Source organism: Syngnathus leptorhynchus, chromosome 12 (assembly GCF_054491065.1).
Source record: "Syngnathus leptorhynchus isolate UIUO chromosome 12, UIUO_Slep, whole genome shotgun sequence".
Classification (NCBI taxonomy): Eukaryota; Metazoa; Chordata; class Actinopteri; order Syngnathiformes; family Syngnathidae; genus Syngnathus; species Syngnathus leptorhynchus.
In genome coordinates, this window is record NC_141206.1 from 426,392 (window position 1) to 443,607 (window position 17,216).

At 41.5% G+C, this 17,216-nt stretch overlaps 2 protein-coding genes across 10 annotated transcripts in view; one reads left to right on the forward strand and one right to left on the reverse strand.

Moving 5' to 3' along the window:
• Window positions 1–31: 31 nt before the first annotated feature.
• On the reverse strand, window positions 32–12,386 carry pomk (protein O-mannose kinase). Of its 3 annotated transcripts, none has more exons than XM_085926052.1 (3): window positions 12,147–12,386; window positions 7,861–8,136; window positions 32–5,320 (listed from the first exon to the last, which is right to left on the reverse strand). In XM_085926052.1, exons 2-3 carry the CDS (start codon window positions 8,128–8,130, stop codon window positions 4,550–4,552), a joined length of 1,041 nt encoding a protein of 346 aa, XP_085782178.1. In that variant the 5' UTR covers window positions 8,131–8,136; window positions 12,147–12,386; the 3' UTR covers window positions 32–4,549. The 3 variants fall into 3 exon arrangements, with proteins under 3 accessions (XP_085782178.1, XP_085782176.1, XP_085782177.1); XM_085926050.1 differs by lacking the exon at window positions 12,147–12,386 and adding an exon at window positions 9,359–9,434; XM_085926051.1 differs by lacking the exon at window positions 12,147–12,386 and adding an exon at window positions 8,706–9,191.
• Window positions 9,454–17,216, forward strand: part of pam (peptidylglycine alpha-amidating monooxygenase) — a 52,612-nt gene continuing 44,849 nt past the window's right edge. For 3 of the 7 annotated variants that reach the window (XM_085926031.1, XM_085926035.1, XM_085926034.1), the window contains exons 1-5: window positions 9,454–9,588; window positions 14,192–14,306; window positions 14,391–14,503; window positions 16,212–16,335; window positions 16,435–16,498. In XM_085926031.1, the coding sequence (XP_085782157.1) occupies window positions 14,409–14,503; window positions 16,212–16,335; window positions 16,435–16,498 (283 nt within the window). In that variant the 5' untranslated portion in view covers window positions 9,454–9,588; window positions 14,192–14,306; window positions 14,391–14,408. The remainder of the gene's footprint in view (window positions 9,589–14,191; window positions 14,307–14,390; window positions 14,504–16,211; window positions 16,336–16,434; window positions 16,499–17,216) is intronic. The other 4 variants (XM_085926036.1, XM_085926037.1, XM_085926038.1 and 1 more) reach the window with 2 other exon arrangements.

The window sequence follows — 17,216 nt, forward strand, 5'->3', positions numbered from 1 at the left end:
GAAGGGGGGGGGGGGGGGGGGGGGGGGCAGAAGGAGAAGGAGCAGCAATACGGAAGAGTAAAGGGGAGGGCTCGAAAGGTTTTTTGGATTTTTCAGAATTAATTTTAGTAGTGCTATTTTTATTAAGTTGTCTTTTTGTGTGGACATTGATGACAATTGATGAGACCATCCAGCAGAAAACGTCCCAGATTCAAATTTCACCCACCTATAGACAATATTGATGCAGAGGAAAAGTAGTTTATGAAGCTGAGGTGAACACAACAGAAGAGCTCTCACGAGAGGAACAGGGAGGTTTGAGACAGAGATGTGACAGCGGAAATTGGCAAACGTAAGTCACGTTGTTTAATAGGACAGAGACAAACCAAACGTTACAGGACAAATTGGAAAAGTACCAGAGAAGGGTGTGGAGGAAGCAAATTGAACAGGTAAGGGAATTATTGGATTTAGCACCACCAGACAGAGAAGGGACATGTATTCACCAAGGTAAAGAGGATGGACGGTTTGTAGTTGCTTCATGTCATGGACAAAAGAAGTTAACATATGGAAAAATATGGTTGTTTATTTTATTTATGGTTTTTCAATGCTTAGGGAATGAGTTTGGTTTGTCCTCGGTTGAGAGGGCATTGAAGAGTCACGGCATACAATTATTCACTAAAAAAGAAAGCCCGTTTTTGACAACCATGTGACTCAACAAAATATGACATGTTTAAAGTTAAATGGAACCGGCATAAGTATTGGGACAATAGATTCCACATGGTGCAAATTCAATTTGTCACTGACTGTAACCTCTCCTCTCTCTCGTGCAGACATCTGGTTGTGGTGTGGTGATGACAAATTATATGATCGCTTGCCAAATAATGCATCAGGTATCTGTGCCCTTGTGTCTTTGATAATGCCTGTGGTGGTTGTCCCCATTGAAATACAGAATCTCAATTGGGACCTGGAGTCCCCATTGGCGGAGCTCCTGAAGCGAGCCATAAGAGACGTTTTGCCCCGTGGTTGAGCGACGACGATCCAACATATATTGACGCTATAGGAGTGCCCCGAGGTGTACCAGATGAGTATAAACTTGTTAATCAAGTGGCCTCGGGATTCGAAAGTATCTTCCTATGGATCACCCCCAATAAAAATGTAGACCGTATTAATTACGTTCATTACAATGTCCAACGACTGGGTAATTATACAGCTGAATTGTTTGCCGCAGTTCATGAACAATTGGCCGCAACGTCATTAATGGCGTTCCAAAATAGAATTGCGTTGGACATGCTATTGGCTAAGGAACATGGTGTGTGTGGACTGTTTGATGATGCATGTTGTACTTTCATCCCAAACAACACGGCACCAAGGGGACGACTTACCAAGGCGTTGGAAGGACTAAAAACACTGAACAAAAAGATGAAAGATATTTTGGGTGTACACACCGATATTTGGTCTGATTGGATGAAAACGTTCGGAAACTGGAAAGGGCTCATCAAGTCTGTGCTTGTTGCTGTGGCTATTTTTGCTACAATTATGATGTTATGCGGTTGTTGTTGTATTCCATGTATTAGATCACTCACTGTCCAGTTGATCGAGAAAACCGTTTGCCCGTTGCCACCGATAGGCCAATATACCCTGGTGACTCAACATGAGCCGCGGGGGGAAGGAAGGACCGATAGCGCGCTGGTAGCTGTTTGCTAGAGTAACGGGTGATGACCTTGTAAATGAGGTGATGAGAGGGAATAAAGGGAAATGTGCTTTCAGCAGTTTGCAAACATATTTTTTAAGGTTGTGTGAAACATATAATCATATCAATATAATATCTAGTATTGGAGTGCTCATGTGGATTGGTAGGGGGTGAGGAATGTGCAGGCACACTGCATGAACTTGTTTTCTTCTAAGAGTTGTGGAACAGGGAGGCCCAGGAAGGGAGTACCAGACGAAAAGAGTACTGGACGGTACGGGACGAGGGGAGTACCGGACGATAACACCTCAAGGTCGGTGAGGAACGAGAACAAAGAACAACACCACGTCCAGGTGGTTGGGCTTCGAGAGGAAAAAACCCAACCCCCTGACCAGAGTGATGACACCTCAACGGGGAGGAGATGGCCATCGACCAATCTTCACACAATGTTTTGCATGTTTTAATATTCATATTGTGTTTCTTTAAAACTGGGCAACCCGGAAGAATGTGTCATCTTTTGGTGGTCACAAAAACGCACGCGTTTTAGTGTGAGGGACCCGGGACCCAGGCCTGTATTAGTGCGCTTTGTTAGGAATAAACAATTGGTAAATTTGGTCTGATTGATCTACTGGTCTTCTCTTTGACGGAACGAACTCGCAAAATTGTTAGATGCGCCAGTGTGTGGATTGGGACATAGCAACTTGTGTTAAGTGTTGATCGCAATTTGGAGTCAGATCAATAGCTAAAAATCCGTATCCTAACACATATATTTTTTTGTGTCTTCAATGACTGTTATTCTTTATGACCAAATTAGGATTGTGTTTGCGTGTCTGCGCGTGTGCACGTGCACTTGCTTTTCATGATTACGTGCGCGCGCGTGCACAAGTGCTTGCTATTCATGATTGTTGTGTGAAAGAGTATGTTATTCTTCAAGAAATTATATTAGTAGCTTACACTTCATAGCTAACTGTTTGCTAACCTTATTCTATATATAGTGTGTGTGTGTGCGTGCGTGCGCGCATTTATTTAGCTACTGAGTATATTGAGAACATTTTTCCTATATTTCCTCAGCCTCTATCATGACTACTGGATACACAGCTGAAAGTGGCCCTACAGATGCTGTATGATGATGAAGATCGAGAGGCAGTAATGGGGTTGGACTCCGAGTCTGCACCACTATCTCACCAAGAGACGCATGGGAGCTCATTATCACTGATGATATAATACAATTATTCCACCTCCGGCCCTCCCTGTGTGGAGTTTGCATGTTCTCCCTGAGCCCGCGTGGGCTTTCTCCAGGCACTCCGGTTTCCTCACACATCCTAAAAACATGCTTGGTAGGCCGATTGAGCACTCCAAATTGCCCCTAGGTGTGAGTGTGAGTGCGGATGGTTGTTTGTCTCTGTGTGCCCTGCAATTGGCTGGCAACCAGTTCAGGGTGTCCCCCGCCTGCTGCCCGATGACGGCTGGGATAGGCTCTAGCACGCCCGCGACCCCCGTGGGGACAAAGCGGTTCAGAAAATGAATGAAAAAGAATGATATAATACAAGAGGAGATGAAGTGCACAAACCTGGAAGGACGGAGAGTTGCAACAGCTAGAGGAAAAAAATTGGAAAAATATCAGCAAAAACGAATTCACGGCCTGCATAGGATTGACTCTGCTTGCAGGAAGTGAGAAGAACTGGGATGTTTTCAGTCCGTGAACTATTTGGAAGTCCTCAAAATAATCCCATGTACAAGGCCACAATGTCTTTCGGGAGATTTGAAGACATTCGCCATACCTTGCGCTTTGATGATAAAAGGACCAGAGCCTTCCGGTTGGAAACAGATCACATGGCAGCCTTTTGTTATGTATGGGACTTGGTTTTGTTCAATTGCCGACAGATGAAGCCTTCCAAGTCCAGCACAGAGTTTTGGTTTCAACTGCAATCTTACCACGGTCAGCTATGTCAGAAAGAAAGCTGTTGTGCTCCTGAGCACGATGCACCACGACAAAGCAGTGGATGAAAGTAATGTGAAGAAAAACCCTGAAGTCATCACATTTTACAACACGACAAAAGGAGGTGTCGACACCCTGGACCAGATGGTTGGCACATACACCTGCAAGCGCCAAACACAGAGGTGGCCCATGGTGCTGTGGTATAACATGATGGACATCGCCACCCTGAATGCCTACACCTTCACAGCGCAACATCCTGAATTCAAGAGTGGCATCACCTATGCACGAGGGCTCTCCCTCAAAGAGCTGTCGAAGGAGCTTGTCACACCACATATGAGGAGTCGGCTGGTACGCTGCCCCCAGCTACAAACCCCAACTATAGACGCAATGGAAAGATGTGGGATGACAAAACCCACAACCCAGCCAGAAAGTAGCAGCCTGGGCCAACAAAAGAGGAAGAGGTGTCAGCTCTGCCCAAGCAAAAAGACCGCAAGGTCAGCAATAGGTGTGGGAAATGCCATGTACCTGTGCGCAATAAGCACAACCAGAAGATGATAGTTTGCCTGAACTGCAGGCAGTGATGAGAACATGAAGCAAAACACACACACAGACGCACACACATGCACACAGTTCAGTTTTTCTATTGTTGTTCTATCGTTCTATTGTTCTATTGTTGTTCCACATTTTTCTTTTTCAAAAATGTCAAAAAGTGAAAAATAAACATGAAATCATTGTGTACATAATGTAAATATAATACTGAATGTTATACGTATGATTATTCTTAAGCAAAATGGCAAAAAATGGCATGAAACGCATGAATTCTGATATGGGTCATTTTTTACCCACTTATGGAAGAATGTAGGGCTAAGTCACTTATGCATCAAAGTTTAGTCTCTGGCATGATAACGTGTTAATAGGTGTACCTGCATTAGTTTTAGAATGAGATGTTAAAGCATTTCTCTGAGCCCAGCACTGTCTCTGGCCATGTTGCTGTAAACTGCCTTGTAAACCGTCACCACGTCTAGGGCTGATGGACGGAGTTTAGGGTTTTCTGCTTTACATGCCTTGTGAATTTGAAAAAGATGGAAGTGGATCAAATCCACTCCAGCCACTCTTCCTATCAGGAACTGTACCACATCTGGGATCTTCCAGATATCTGTCTTTTCATCATACTCATGCATGAGATCATCTGAAAAAGGCTTCCCTATATTACTGAAAGGCCATAGCTGCTCAGGAGCCACAAAATCGCCACTAAGCTCCCTGTGGCCACATTTGACCCGCAAGCCGCTGGATAAGTCCACTTCAGGCAGTGCATCCAGGTCATTCACCACCAGGTGAAAGTCATTTGTGAGCAGAAACTGGGAGAGAGTTTTCTCCAGGGTGTTGGAATCACACATTACCCTCAGACCAGCTGGACTGTTGTGGAGGTAATGGAGGATGGAGACGTAGTCTATCGCCAACAACAGCCGTGTCTGCCAAATGTTGCGATGTTTTTGCTGCTCCTGGGCCAGAACTGCGTTCAAATTGAGAAGTGAGCCCAGTGGATGGTACTCGGTGACAAAGGTATGGTCTTCAAGGCAAAACCCTACCAACTGTACCACCAGGGGACCCTGCAATGCCTTTAACATCAAGAATCCGTGGAGAAAATCCTGAAAGTAATTCAGAGACGATAGTTTGGACACAGCAACCTTTTGTCCCTTCCATTCTGCCAAGTAGACCTAAGGGTGAGGGGGGGGGAAACACATGTAAAAGTTTGGAACTACCATGTATGTTACATAACGGAACTTGCGTTTGTTTGATAACTGATCAACATCAACTTTTAGTCTAGAATTATCTACTGTTCTCCAGCATATGAATATTTGTCTGTCTGTCTGATATCAGATACTGGAAGAAGCATGGGATCTAGAATTTTAATGTACCGTATTTTCCGCACCATAAGGTGCACTTAAAAGCCTCTAATTTCCTCAAAAAAACAAAGGTACACCTTTTAATAAGGTGCATCTTTTGTGTGGACAAAATTTCAAAATCTGTAAAGTTGTTTTGTGTGGATTACTTAATATACAGGCGTAATATGTAGACCCGATGAACCAATCAGAGAATATTACGTTTTACGTACATCAGGGCAAAAAAAACAGAGGATTGTACGCAACACGTAGAGCGTACCTTCGCCGCCGTTGATAAATAAATAAAATTGTTTGTGCAAATCTGTAAAGTTGTTTTGTGTGGCTTCCGCCACACAGAGACTTAGTACACTGGCGTAATATGTAGACCCGATGTAGATCGGGGGGGTAAACCAATCAGAGGACTGTACATTACACGTACAAAACGTACCACGGCCGCCATTGATCAATAAATACTATTTAAGCAAACAGCATTAGGACCCTCTAAAATGGCATAGACAAAGAGACATGCTTACGAGGCACAATTAGAGCTTTCTGTAAAGCCAGGATCATTGCAGAAGAGCAACGTTACAACGATGAGAGGGGACGTAGCATGTTTAATAACGAACTTGCCCAATTGTTTAATGTGGATACTGAAGTTGAGCATTTTGATGGTATTAATGTCGATTAACAAGGTGAGTACAATACAGTACATGATTAAATAGTAGAATTAAGTACCACGGAATTGACCGCAAATTTTTTTTTACCGTAATTCATGGCATGCACTAAATACAGAAAAGCCCCCGGAATTGAGTCTGCGCCTTTTAACCGGAAGCGCCTTATAGTGTGGAAAATACAGTACACAAGATTGCGCAAGTACCGTAATTTTCGGACTATAAGTCGCTCCGGAGTACAAGTCGCACCAGCCATAAAATGCGCCATAAAGTGAAAAAACCCCGACATATAAGTCACACCGGAGTATAAATCGCACTTTTGGGGCACATTTATTTGTCAAAATCCAACACCAAGAACAGACATGAACCAGCAACAACAGGCTAAACGATACGGTATGCTAACGTGACATATCCACAAATGAGGAGCTGAGAACGGGCCTGACGTAACGTTCAGAGTTATCCAAGTATGTATTACATAAATAACACATTTATCAAATCATCTGTGTCACTCCAATTCATTAAATCCATCGATCGTCCTTTATGTAAACAATGCAGCGTATGCGCCGCATATGCTGACTAAGTTTTTCAAACCTTGTGTCACTCCAAATCATTAAATTCTTCAAACGTGGGGCCCTTCGTCATCGTCGTCATCCCGTGATCGAATCCTTTGTCCTTTATGTAAACAACCGCCGCGGAGTGCCGGTGACGTCACTTGCAGTTTAAATGACAGTAATCCCTTGCTACATCGCGGTTCGTTTATCGCGGTTTCACTACATTGCGGATTTTTGAATTTTGAAAATTTGTGAAAAAAAATCACATATAAGTCGCTCCTGAGTATAAGTCGCCCTCCCACCCAAACTATGAAAAAAAACGGACTTATAGTCCAAAAAAGTACGGTATTCACTCACCTATTTTTGTTAATCTAAATTACATCCCATTCTTAAACCATAGGGTTTATTGTGCCTTTGCAAATATAATAGCGTCAATACCATGGGAAGACTTTATTTTCTTTCTAAGGAATGTGGTTAGAGGAATTTTTAGGAAGCACTGTAATTATAGGGCAGCACATGGGCACACTAGTTTGGTCATTGTAAAAACAGATGTTTTCAAGTGTCTTATTTTATATTGTATTATTTGACATAATCGGTCTGCTCTCATAAAGGACTACAGAAATCATAATGTTTATGATTAGAGAGGCTGAACTAAAAGGATTTGGACAATTTCAGGGTTATACAATGGTCATAAACCAGGGGTAGGGAACCCTGGTCCCACAAGAGCCGTATCCTGTTTTCCGAGATGCCTTGCTACAACACACCTAATTCAAAATAGCATCAGGATCATTTCAGGTTTCTAGCATGGGTAGTTAACTCCGGTCCTTGAGAGCCGGTATCCTGCATGTTTTCTTTGTCTCCCTGTTGCAACACACTTGATTGAAATGATTGGGTTTGTTATCCAGCTTCTCCAGACCTTGATAATTATCAGACCATAGAGCTTGCTGATCATCTGATCATTGAATAAGGTGTGTTGGAGTAGGGAGGGACAAAACAGGCAGGATATGGCTTTAGGGGGATCATTACTCTGTACTAAAAGAGTTGCCAATTAATTTGGGAAGAGAGTGTTGAATGAAATGAATTAAGACTATTGGTTAAAGGGCAAGTTAGTTGACACAATAAAAGAGACAAAATGTTTCAACTACTACTGTACCTTCTTCACTGCTCCGTGACCGATGAGTTTTAGTTTGTGAACTTCCGCCTCTATGAGGGGACAGTGCAGCCAAGGGGTGCAGTTCTTCATCGTTGGCATTTTAAAGTGTTGAGCCACACAACCCGTATGGGCAGTGACTGGTTGTCCATCTGACTGATACACAGAATCCAAATACAGATAGATCAAGACGTTGCTGAGGAGTAAAGCTGCAAGGCAGATCATCACCACAGGAGTACTCTGGTACAATGAAGTGTTGCATCGACGCCCCATGTTGCACTGGAAACAAAGCAATAAATAACAAGCTGGAGCAAATTCAAACTTCCAATAAGCTGCAGCATCACAAAGAGCAAGTGTAAGATGTGCCAAACAAACTTTTATAAAATGTTGGGATTTAATTTGTTATGAAGGTATTCTTTAAGAACATTGGATTTTAAAAATTCTACACCAGACACATTGTGTAATGTTAACAGTTACAATTGCTAGCCACAACAACAACAACAACAACAACAAAAAACAGAACTATATGGCTATATTAACGTTTCACGTTGTATTTTCATTATATTTTGTTCATTTAAGAATGTATGTAAATGAAACTTCCAGTTTCAGAGCCTAACTTATAATAAGATAACAAAACGCAGGGGTTCGGGAGAACGCAGCAACTCATGCAGTCATTTAAAAATATAGAGCAGATCTATCTGCGATGCGCTATCAGCAATAGAACAAAAATAGGTGTACTGAAACTTGTAAACCCAATCATCTGCTCAATGATCCGACTTTAGACTGCCTTCTTGAATTAGCAGTTTCAGAAAGGTAACAAACGTAACGCCAAACAAATGGTAACTTGCCTAGAATCCCGTTGTGTTACATGGTACTCAGAACACAGAAAACCATCTACGTACGACCCACTTGGTAACTATTGCCACTGAAGCGTTTGAGAAAAGTTGCGTTTCACTGACAGCAAACCGGAAACAAAGCACCATTTCCTGTAAAACCTTCACAAGAAAACCAAAGGCTATGTATGGCTTCGCCTTTAGTGGGGGATTTCTGTTAGAATAGGCCTCTTTGGCACTTGTGATCAGCTAAGTAGCTTGAACTATACCGTTATGGCGCTGTAAAATTTAACTTGCTTTGACTGGATTTCCCTTCTCTATGACACTCTTTGCACACATATAGAAGTAGATCTCAGTTAATACTACAAAGTCACACAATATCACACAGGCTTGGCAGAGTCACTCCCTTGCAGGAGGGTGGCCAAGAGTAGTATAAGAATATAAAACTTAGAGGTGGGAGATAGACCATCTTCTGCAATCTCGCAGAGAAGGCTCCACAGCTGTGTATCGATCTTTCTGGCATACATTAAATAGTTAAACTGAGAAGGCAGCCTCCTGGTAATAACTATTAGCATAGCGAGCATAACTGGGCCAAGAGCTAACATCTTCTTTGGATTATTATTCGATTTTTTTTGGGACGGGCGTGTTACGGCCAAAAATATACGTACAAATAACATATGTACAGCTTCTTTCGGCTGCTCCCGTTAGGGGTCGCCCCAGCAGATCCCGATGACTTCAAATGGGTGTTTGCGTTTTACGTTGCTTTTATTTTGAAATGGTAGGAAACCGGACAGATTTGTGCATGTTTAGTTACTGTCAAGTTAAAGCTGATGGGCATGACCGAAATTGCCGATTTACCGTCATAATATACAGTCGATTGGAGGATTTCGGCGTGTAGGTAAACTACCATTTGTATTTTCAAAACCTTAGTAAAACTGTCTGACCTAGCACAGACGCATTTTTATGTGGCCAACAATGGATTACACGTTAATAATAGTCTGTTATGGCATTTTAACCTGTCTAATACTATTTTGTCTACCATTATCAGAAGTTACATCGACTTGGTTTGTCAATCGCATTTCAAATGGCAATGCTTCTATCAGGTTACACGCCCATGCGATGGGTTTGGATGTGTTTATTAGAGAGTATGTTGCAAGAATTAAAGATGGCTATTTTGTAGCATTAAGTACCTTCCTGTTTATTTGAGGTGTGACATGTCAGAAATGGCATTAATACTGGTTAAATTCAATTCAAACCAAACAAAGCGTTTAGTATTGAAAGTATGACTATCTCATCCAATATAATTTGTTGTTTATTTTGTAACTGGATGCATTTTCAGGTTAGCTACATGTTTGCTCAGCTATGTACTATTTTAGCACGAAATTGAACCACAGTGCTTCTCCATCGAGATGCAGGCGTGATCCTTTGCTTGTAGAGTGTCATCGGTAGGTTTGTGATTGTGTTTACTCGTGGACTACGTGCTGTGTTCCATGATCGGACTCAGCTCTGTTTCCCTAGTTTCCTCCCGTCATCGCCCATTTGAATGTGATGTCAGAACATACTGTGCGGTTCAGCCTCCCCTTACCCCTCATTTCCACTTCACTATAGGGATGAGTCACACAGTGAGTCACGCTGATCTGTGCTTCGTCGATTATTGCTATTATCAGTGGGTTTGGTTGAAAATGTCGCATTCATTTGTACGTCCAATGATCACTTTTGTTACAATTGCTGGAATTACCAATTACCACAACCACTTGTACTGGGCTATAGCGTACAAATAAAACACATTTTTTTCCTCAGCTCTACATACGCAGTAAATCCAAATCCACTCACATTAAGTACAACATTGTGCTCTAATTGCGCTGCAAAAAAAACCCACCTGCCTTTAATCTAAAGGTGTATTTTTGGTACCATCGGGTGCATTTATAAAACACTGCCAAATAAAACGAGGATAATAATCATGTTATGTCAATACCCAATTGTCACTCTAAACTGAGCATCATTGTCTTTGTAAAGATATATTTTCTTAAATAGTTGAATTGTGTTCAGTATGTCTTCATTGATGATAGCCATTGTATTCTTTTGTTCAGACTGAACAAAAGAATACAACGGCTATATTTTCTTAAAGTTATCTTTACAAAGATTCAGCAATTAATACACTTATAAGTACTATACAGGAGGGAGGGATAAATGGATGATAGATGGAAAGATTGTCCAATGAGTCATTGAGAAACATTTTACTGTATCTCTGTAGATTGAGCCGTTATAATGAATTGAGAAACCAGAAAGTAAAATGTTTTACCTGGTTAAAATTAAGGAAGATACATTTTTTGCCGATACCAGTATGTTTCATCAATTAATGAGAACTCACCAACACCATTACCAGGCAAAATATCAATTAAACCATCCATCCAGCCATCTTCTGAACCACTTTGTCCCCACGGGGGTCGTGGGTGTGCTGGAGCCTATCCCAGCAGTCATCGGGGAGTAGGCAGGGGACACCCTGAACTGGTTGCCAGCCAATCGCAGGGCACACAGAGACAAACAACAATTTGCACTCACACCTAGGGACAATTTGGAGTGCTCAATCAGCCTACCAAGCATGTTTTTGGGATGTGGGAGAAAACCGGAGTGCCCGGAGAAAACCCACGTGGGCCCGGGGAGAACATGCTAACTCCACACAGGGAGGGCCGGAGGTGGAATCGAACCCGCACCTTCCTAACTGCGAGGCGGACATGCTACCCAGTGGTGCACCGAGCCGCCTTCTATTAAACCAATGACGGAAAATTTTAAGAAAGTCCTTTCGTTTATTTATGTTAAAAGGCAGAACCGTCTGTTAGGGATGTTCTGACTAACTTATTTTTCAAGAACCACACGGGAGACAGTATGCCCTTTGAACACTTGCAAGTGGAGAGTTTGTTCGTTACTGTAGATACAGCAATGCTCGAACAAAGTCTGCCGTTGGATTCATGCAAGAGAGAGTATTTATTGAGAGAAGAAGGGTGGGGGTGAGAGTGGCCAAGGTGGGGGTGACATCTGGCCTGTTTGGTGGTCACCTCAGCAACTGGTCAATCAGTGCAGAGGGTCCCAGTTTATTGTTTTACGAGGTCGTGGAAATAAAACCTAGTGGAGCATCTAAACAAGGATGTTTCCACACCATTTGGAAAGTCTCAACAACTGAATGGTTAAACTTTTCAGAGTCAAGGAAAGGTAAAAGGTTCAAACAAAGTTCATCATTCTAGTCTACATCCCAACATAATCATACGATCAAGATAGTTTATAAACCCTAACACCGTCCTTCTGCAAAACAGAAATTAAGCTAAAAATAAAATACAAACAACTCACTCTGATTTTGAACTCATTTGTAATAAATTAACAAAAGAGCAAAATAAATTTACAAGTTCATGAATTTTAGTCTTTGTTCAAACAAACTTAAGTATAAAATAACACGTTCACCTGTCAAGTGTCAGACTTGGATCAAGACTCAAATGCAGAGTGACAGCCAAAAGGGATTTTATTCTAACAGGATGGAGTCAGCAAAAACCAAAAGCGGCTCCAAAGAGGGAAAACGAGGTGGCAAAAATCAAAACTGAAAAACACAGAGCTTGGGCTTGACGATAAAGGTTTCTTCATTAACTAAATTCTCGAAAAGGTCTCTTCAAGTGACGTGCTCGCTGGTGCTCTGGACGTGACAAGACGCACTGGCACAATACAAGGGGAAGACTGACTAAATACACACAGAAGGGTAAGGGCACAGGTGCAGACAATTAGGATGAAGGACACAGGTGCACACAATTAGGATCAGCGAAGACAAGCAGACTGACGCACAGAAGAAGGACCCACGAACTGAAACGAAAGGAGAGTTACTTATCAAAATAAAAAAGGAAGTGACAATACGACAAAAAGACAAGACAACAATGACCCACAAAACATAATGGCATGACATAAAGCATAACATGATGAAATTGAAAAACAGGGCTAGCACTGAAAACTTTTATCAAAGATATTTACTCTATTTCAAATCAGGTGATCAATATTATGCATATATTTAATATGCTTGTATGATTGTACATAGTGAAATGTGTAACAATTAACAAGCTTTGTAATTCCAATGTAAAGTGTGTTTAGTTTTTGTTGTTCTCAAATAAGTTTGAAAGTTATACCGTCATTAATTTTCTCAGTTTGTTTTCTTCTCAGGAAACAAAATGGTTTCATTTAGTGCTGTGATACCTCACAAGAGCAAACCTTATGATATGAGTTCATGACATTTTAATTCAAATATAAATGTACAGTGGAGCCTCGGTTTTTGAACGTCCCGGTTCTCGAACAAATCGGTATTCGAACAAAAAATTCGAGATTTTTTTGCTTTGGATGTCAGATGAAATTTGGTTGTCGAACAAGTCAAGTCAAGTTTCTTTGTATAGCCCTAAATCACAAGCAGTTTCAAAGGGGTTCACATAGACAAACAACTGACAATTATTCTCAAAGCATCCCCTGATCTTGAGCTCCCAAAAGGGCAAGGAAAAACTCAAAAAAACCCTACCAGGGGAAAAATGAGAAACCTTGAGAAGGGACCACAGATGGAAGGATCCCCCCTTTCAGGATCACTAGGCTGCAATGGATGCAAAGAGGGCACATGAAATACATAACCTCGCGAGATGAGCCGAGAGGACCCGCATGCCAACTGACTCCGTTCGTTATTACATTCTCGTTACTCTGAGGATTGCATCAACTCTAATCATGCCCCCAAAAGAAGCAAGTGGGAGCAGTAAAACCATCCTAAAACACAAAGACGCTCCTAAAGCAATGCGACAGTGAGCGCCTGGCACGATCGCGCGATCGGACCAAATTAAGCTCCCTGCGCATTTAGGTCCACTTAAATTTGGGAAAGTACATCAGGACTTTAAAAATTTCAGCGACGGCTCTGTCACAATAATGCGAGCAGTTGTGCAGTCGGCGACGCGCTACGGTTGCGCGTTCGGCGGTGCACTGCAGTTGTGCGATCGGACAAAAATGTCCAAATGAAAAAATTGCTTCAAAAAAGGCTGCGATTTTTTGCTTGGAACGGATTATTATTTTCCCCATTATTTGTAATGGAAAAATATGATTCGGAATTCGAACGATTCGCTTCTCGAACAGCCTTCTGGAACGGATTGTGGTCGAAAACCGAGGCTCCACTGTATTTGAGGAGCCCGCATAGTGCTGGGAAAAGCATAGGTGTGTCTCGCTGCACTTATACAGGGAGAAAATATTTACTTGAAAAAATAAAAAACAGTCCCCATTTCACCAGCATTCAAGCATCCATAAGCACACAACCAGTGTTCCATCTCTGGAGAATATTCAAACCGCTTTAAAACAAACAACGCATGTCATATTGGAAATGTTTCATAATCATAGAATTAGCTGTCCAATCTTTGAAGTACAACACATTTATGCGATTGACATTGCCTTGACTATGTGATGTCGAGTAATGGCTATTACTAAGTGCATCTCTTGCCTAGTTGGTGGAGCCTCAACCAACAAACAGCTCAATATGCCAATGGAGTAATAGAGTGAGTCCCTCCACCTTTGGATGCGCTTCCCTTGTCTCCTGACTTTTCAAGCAAAGTCAACTAGGTAAATACTGTCATTGTGACAGAATCTCTTCCGTTTCACCCTTTCCAAAGTTCATGGCTGACAGCTGTTGTTCCATTTTTACAGGCATTAGGACCACAAATCATGATGGGCTGCCCTAGTTTATGTGTGATACTGCTCGCATTCATTTGGAACACTTATGGCCAGGAAGCATTAAATCCACTTAATAGGTCTAAAAGGTAGGTAAAACCTCTTTTTCTTATTTGATATTTTTGCGAGGATATATTTCGTAGTACTTGTCTGGTTTTGTCTCTTAAAGCTTAAAAAAAAACAAGATAGGTCCATGCCTTTTAAGACTGGCAGCAGACATCGTAGAAGAGCCTCTTACTTTTTCATCTCACAGTAGAAAACAAAATTAAATACCCTCTCTATGGAAATCGCTTTTTGTCAAATTATATTTTGTCAGTGCGTCAAACTGTTTTCAGAAAATAAAATTAAAAAATAGTAAGATTACACTTGACTGTCACATTAGACTTTGCTAACTTTAATGTTACAGCAATTACCTGGTTGGTTTTGTGAACAAGACCTCCAAATAGCCACCAAAATAACTCATGTTTCATGAGAAATTAGATCGGCATTTTTCCAAAAGTAATATATCACCATATACATGACTATAGTTATCTGTGGAATCTTTAAAATAGCATGATACAGCTCTTTTAATGTGCAGTGATGCGCGTTAGTGTGTGTGCCCTATGAAAGGAAATTTCTAAATACAGTGGAGCCTTGGTTTTTGAACGTCCCGGTTCCCGAACAATTCGGTATTTGAACCAAAAAAGAAAATCGAGACTTTTTTGCTTCGGATCTCGGACGAAATTCGGTTGTCGAACCTCACGAGATGAGCCGAGAGAACCCGCATGCCAACTGAATCCGTTCGTTATTACATTTTCTTTACTCTGAGGATTGCATGAAGTGGCTGGGGAGAGGTAAGTCTGGGAGTCCCTCCTCAAGCTGCTGCCCCCGCGACCCGACCCCGGATAAGCGGAAGAAGATGGATGGATGGATAATATATATGTTTCAGATGTCATACACAGTGGAGCCTCGGTTTTCGAACGTCCCGGTTCTCGAACAAATCGGTATTCGAACACAAAATTCTAGATTTTTTGCTTCGGATCTCGGACGAAATTCGGTTGTCGAACCTCACGAGATGAGCCGAGAGAACCCGCATGCCAACTGACTCCGTTCGTTCTTACATTCTCTTTACTCTGAGGATTGCATCAACTCTAATCATGCCTCCAAATGAAGCAAGTGGGAGCAGTAAAGCCATCCTAAAACACAAAGACGCTCCTCAAGCAATGCAACAGTGAGCGCTTAAATTTTGGAAAGTCCATCAGGACTTTAAAAATATTTTCTAAATTTTAGCGACCGCTCTGTCACAATAATGCGACCAGCGCGGTGCAGTTGCGCGGTCGGCGACGGGCTACGGTTGCGCGTTCGGCGGTGCACTGCAGTTGCGCGATCGGACAAAAATGCACAGGTGAAAAAAATGACAGTTTTTTTTTGCTTGGAACGGATTACAATTTTTTTCCATTATTTGTAAGGGGAAAACATGATTCGAAATTCGAACGATTCACTTCTCGAACAGCCTTCTGGGACGGATGGTGTTCGAAAACCGATGCTCCACTGTATAGACCTTTTCATTGCGACTGTGTTTTGTTATCCGGTGCGCCTTATGGTCAGAAAAATAAGCTACTTATGCTAAGAAACTCAACTTTTTCTAATTTGATTGTGGATACCCTCAGTGAAAACCGAGAGTCTGCACTTTGTAAATGTCCACTACATAATTGTAATTGGGATATTCTTCATTAAACATGTATAAAAATCTAAATGTGTCGGTGTCCAAATATGTATTAGCCAGCTATAAATCCGATATATTTGTATGTCCATAAGGATTCAGAAAAGTGCTGGATCAGATTTCAGTGATTGTTTGCCAAGGGCAAATGGGCCACAGATCTCCTCAGACTCTCACAACTTCTCTATGGCTCTTCGGATGCCTGGGGTCATCCCAGTTAAGGTAGGCATGCTGAATTGAAAAACAGCAACAGCTTACCTGTGTGTCTATATGTATGTATGTATGTATGATTTTAATATTTATTTATTAATTTTTTTGTAGTCCGACACTTACCTTTGCATGTCATTTCCTGTGCCAACTACCGGTAGTCATGCTGCATATGTCGGTGAGTATCTTTCCTTTCAAACATCTACTCAAAAATGTGTTGCATCTTTTACTGGCTGACTTTAGTTGGTCCCTTTCGTAACCCTTGCTCAGCATTACATTTTTATAAATGCATGCATTACAACAATAGTAAAAATGAAATTGAGGTCACTTATATAGCGCTGTATCCAAACCAGTGCAATAAGGTATATAATAATAAGGTGCAATAAGGTATGACATCATTGATGTGAAAATCATTATCTAATGTTGTTACAAAGTCATTTTACTGCCAGGCCAAGTTCAGGTTTGTTTCAATAGGTGATTTTTGTTGTGATTCACACACCCATTTTATTTTAGTGACTGACTTTGAGTAACTTCATTGTCAAATGTGTTTTGGTCTACTGAAAGCAAGGTTGAACTTTTGGGCCATTATTCCAAAAGCTATGTTTAATACAAACACAAAACCGTTTATTACCAAAAGAAGACCAAACCTACAACATAGGGATGGTAGTGTCATTTTCTGGGGCTGTTTTTCATGACCTGTAACTGGGGTCCTTAGTCAAGGGGTAGGGAATTATGATCAGAAAAAAACTCTTGAACTTTATTTGGCAGGTGTGTGGTAACCTCCATTTATCATGAATTGGAATTGAGTTGTACTGTTGGATCAAGTCAAAGTCCGCTTTATTGTCAATTTCTTCACATGCCAGGTGTTAGAGATGTTCTGACTCTAACTTATTTTG

Coding starts and splice junctions, on each gene's coding strand:
- pomk (XM_085926050.1), bottom strand. Junction 5,321..7,860: donor GTCACGGAGCAGTGAAGAAG/GTACAGTAGTAG, acceptor CCTCACCCTTAG/GTCTACTTGGCAGAATGGAA.